At 32.2% G+C, this 3,479-nt stretch overlaps 1 protein-coding gene across 1 annotated transcript; it reads left to right on the top strand.

The window, feature by feature from the left end:
• The first annotated feature begins 282 nt into the window (after positions 1-282).
• Positions 283-2,304, top strand: LOC110641549 (L-type lectin-domain containing receptor kinase IX.1-like). The gene has a single exon (XM_021793332.2). The coding sequence runs from the start codon at positions 283-285 to the stop codon at positions 2,302-2,304; it is 2,022 nt and encodes a 673-aa protein (XP_021649024.2).
• The last annotated feature ends 1,175 nt before the right edge of the window (positions 2,305-3,479 follow it).

Here is a 3,479-nt window from a genome sequence, read left to right as displayed (position 1 = left end):
TATGGACTAGAAAATATATTATATAACTAAATGATTTAGTTATATAATTAAGGACTATAAGGCCAGTTAATACATTTATAACAAAATTTATTTAAAAAAAAATAGAGAATAAAAGATAATCTTAGGTTAAGTAAAGTATATCTATATCAAGTAATTTTGAATGGAAAATCCCATTTTACAGTGAAAACTTCAATTTGGATTACTATATAACTACATTTATATTGATCGCATATAGCTGTGAATTGTAAGGCTAGTAATCTAGCTAACACTTGAAATCCTAAAATGTTCTTCTATAATTACAGTCCTTTCTACCCTCCTCTTCTCATCCATCTTCAATTAGGATTCATAATTTTCTTGTTTCTAATAAACTTTCATGTTACTCCATTATCATTTAATTTCACCAGCTTTTATCCAAGTAATCAAGACATAAAATGTGAAGGTGATGCTGCTTCTTTGGATTCTGTGCTTCAGCTCAACAAATACGAAGTTGAACAAACAGGTCATGCCACATATGGTGAATTATTGCATCTTTGGGACAAGGCCTCAGGAAATCTCGCAGACTTCACCACCAATTTCACCTTCTCCATCGACTCACAGTACAACGAAAAATACGCTGATGGGTTCGCGTTCTTTTTGGCTCCACCGCAATTCCGAATCCCGGATGTACAGGGCGGTGGTGGTGGTGGTGGTCTTGGTCTTGCTTATGGGAACCAGACTTTAAACTCAACCGATAATCCATTTGTCGCTGTGGAGTTTGATACTTACATAAATATATTTGACAAAGAGGAGGCAGAACATGTGGGCATTAACGTCAACTCTTTAGTATCTTCTAAAAGCGGGAGATTCTTTAGCAATGTTATGCAAGGAGGAATGATGAATGCTCAGATAAGTTACAATTCCAGCTCGCAAAATCTCTGTGTTTACTACACAGGAGTAGAAAATAGCATATCTTACCCGCGGGAGCTTTGCTGTGAAATTGATCTGAGGGAATACTTGCCAGAATGGGTTAGTTTTGGCTTCTCAGCTGCAACAGGGAAGTATTACGAGTTCCATACCATCCACTCTTGGTCTTTCATTGCAAGGTTGGAAAATGATGATATACAACCTTCATCATCTCCGCCAAATTCTCATAAAAAACATGGGATGCCAATTTGGTTATTGGTTGTTGTTTGCATTTTGTCTTTATCAGTTATAGTTTTCTCTATAATAATCATTTTTCCCTTGATTGTAAAGAAGAACGAAAGGAAGCAAGAAGATACTATACATGTGACGGAACAAGAATTTGAAACAGCGACAGGAGCAAAGAAGATTTCATATGAAGATTTGGATCGTGCAACCAATAAATTCGACGAGCAAGCGAAGCTTGGGGAGGGAGGGTTTAGCACAGTTTATAAGGGATTTTGGAGCGAGAAAAACCTCCATGTTGCTGTAAAGAAGTTGAATAACGTGTCTATCCAAGGGCTACAGAACTATGTATCAGAAGTAATCATCACTAGCAAGTTGAATCATCAAAACTTGATTAAACTGATAGGGTGGTGCCATGATAGAGAGCAACTCCTGCTCGCTTTCGAGTACATGCCAAATCTGAGTTTAGAGCACCATCTTTTCAATGGATCAAGCCTGCTGAAATGGGTGGAAAGGTATAAAATTGTCCAAGGTTTGGCCTCTGCTTTGCATTACTTGCACCAAGGATGTTCACGATGTGTGCTACATCGTGACATAAAATCAAGCAATGTGTTGCTAGATTCAAATTTCAATGCCAAGCTTTCAGATTTTGGATTAGCCCGGATTGTGCATCACGATGCCAAGTCTCAAACACTTGAAGGTTGGACTAATGGCTACGAAGCTCCTGAATGTCATCAGACTGGAAAATCAGGCAAACAGTCTGATGTCTTCAGTTTCGGTGTTGTTGCTTTGGAGATTGCATGTGGAAGAAGACCATTTGTGCAAATGGAGGATGGAAACCAGGTTCGCATAGTGAAGTGGGTGTGGGATCACTATGAAAAAGGCAATCTTCTTGATGCCGCTGACCCAAGATTAAGCGGAGAATTTGATGGCAATCAGATGAAGCGGTTGATGATGCTGGGTCTCTGGTGCGCTCATCCTATGTTTTCTCATCGACCTTCAATAGGAGAAGCCTTGAAAGTGCTTAACTTTGAAGCTACACCCCCTAAGCTCCCATCAAAATTTCCTTCTTCTACAGTTTCATCAATTTCATCTTTAGTTTCCTCAATCGCTATGGCTTGCCAAGCAGCAGGATGCAAGTGCATTTTACCAATCCGGTGTGAAAAGAAAAAATATTAACCAATGAGGAGTAAATTGCACCACTCCTGACTTACATATATGATTATTTTACTTCTCAATATCAATTTATTAAAATAAAATTCTTCAATTTAGATTTTATTTCAAAAAATGCCTTCATGATTTGTAATAACTGATTTTCAGGAAAAAAAAAAAAAAAGCTCTTTTACCTTATTTTCTTCTTTTTTTCTTTTTATGATTAAATTTATTATCAATAAATTTATTTTTACCTTAACTAAACTTATTAATAAAATTATTAATTATATATGTTATTTATATTAATTCCAATTTAATTTGTGACAATTGGAAAAATAATAATACAATAAAAATAAATTTTAAATTTTATAGCAATATTTTATTAATATATGAAATTTTATGAATGTTTTAGTTTTTATATAAAAAATAAAAATAATAAACAATAAATAATAATTTATAAATTTTTTTCTGATTAAATATTAATTTAGTATTAATTAAAAAAAATCTTGAAACCTACTATAAAAAGAATTTTTTATGAAATAAAATTAAAATTAAAAAAAATTATCTTAATAAATTAAAATTAAGTAGTTAAATTAAAATAACTAATTAAGTTAAAGGACACCCACCAACAAGAAACAGGTACTTACCTAAGCATGATGAAATTTGCCATGTAAGATAGGATTTTGACAAAACTGATTGTATGAATATCGGTTTTAAAACCGAGTCATATTGTTGGTCTGACGTGAAATCCAATTCTCCTGATAGTTTGTCAGTTTTGCTTAAATATAAATTGTTTATAGACAAAGCTGTGTCCATTCTAAATTAGCCAAGAACAAGTGCAGCAGGCCAAGGCTTCTAAGAGGAAATGCATTTTGCTTATATTATGTAAAAATTTAAATATAGATTTTTTAACGGTAGCATTCCAATTTTCTAAGAAAAGAAATAATAATAATAATAATAATAATAATAATAATAATAATAATAATAATAATAATAATAATGGCTAAAAAAATTCATACTTTTGTCAATTTTTATAATTCTATTTTTTTTAGTAATTACATTCTAATTTTTGGAATAAATTAATTACACCATATCATTAATCACCGTTAATGACACTATGTAATTAATTTAATGTCAAAATGTCAGGCGTAATCTTAAAAAAAAAAAAAAGATGGATACAATATTTTCATATTTTTTTTTAT

This window comes from Hevea brasiliensis, chromosome 14, assembly GCF_030052815.1.
Source record: "Hevea brasiliensis isolate MT/VB/25A 57/8 chromosome 14, ASM3005281v1, whole genome shotgun sequence".
In the NCBI taxonomy this organism is placed as follows: domain Eukaryota; kingdom Viridiplantae; phylum Streptophyta; class Magnoliopsida; order Malpighiales; family Euphorbiaceae; genus Hevea; species Hevea brasiliensis.
Note: the sequence above shows the minus strand (reverse complement) of the source record. Positions and strands in the feature narration are given on the sequence as shown.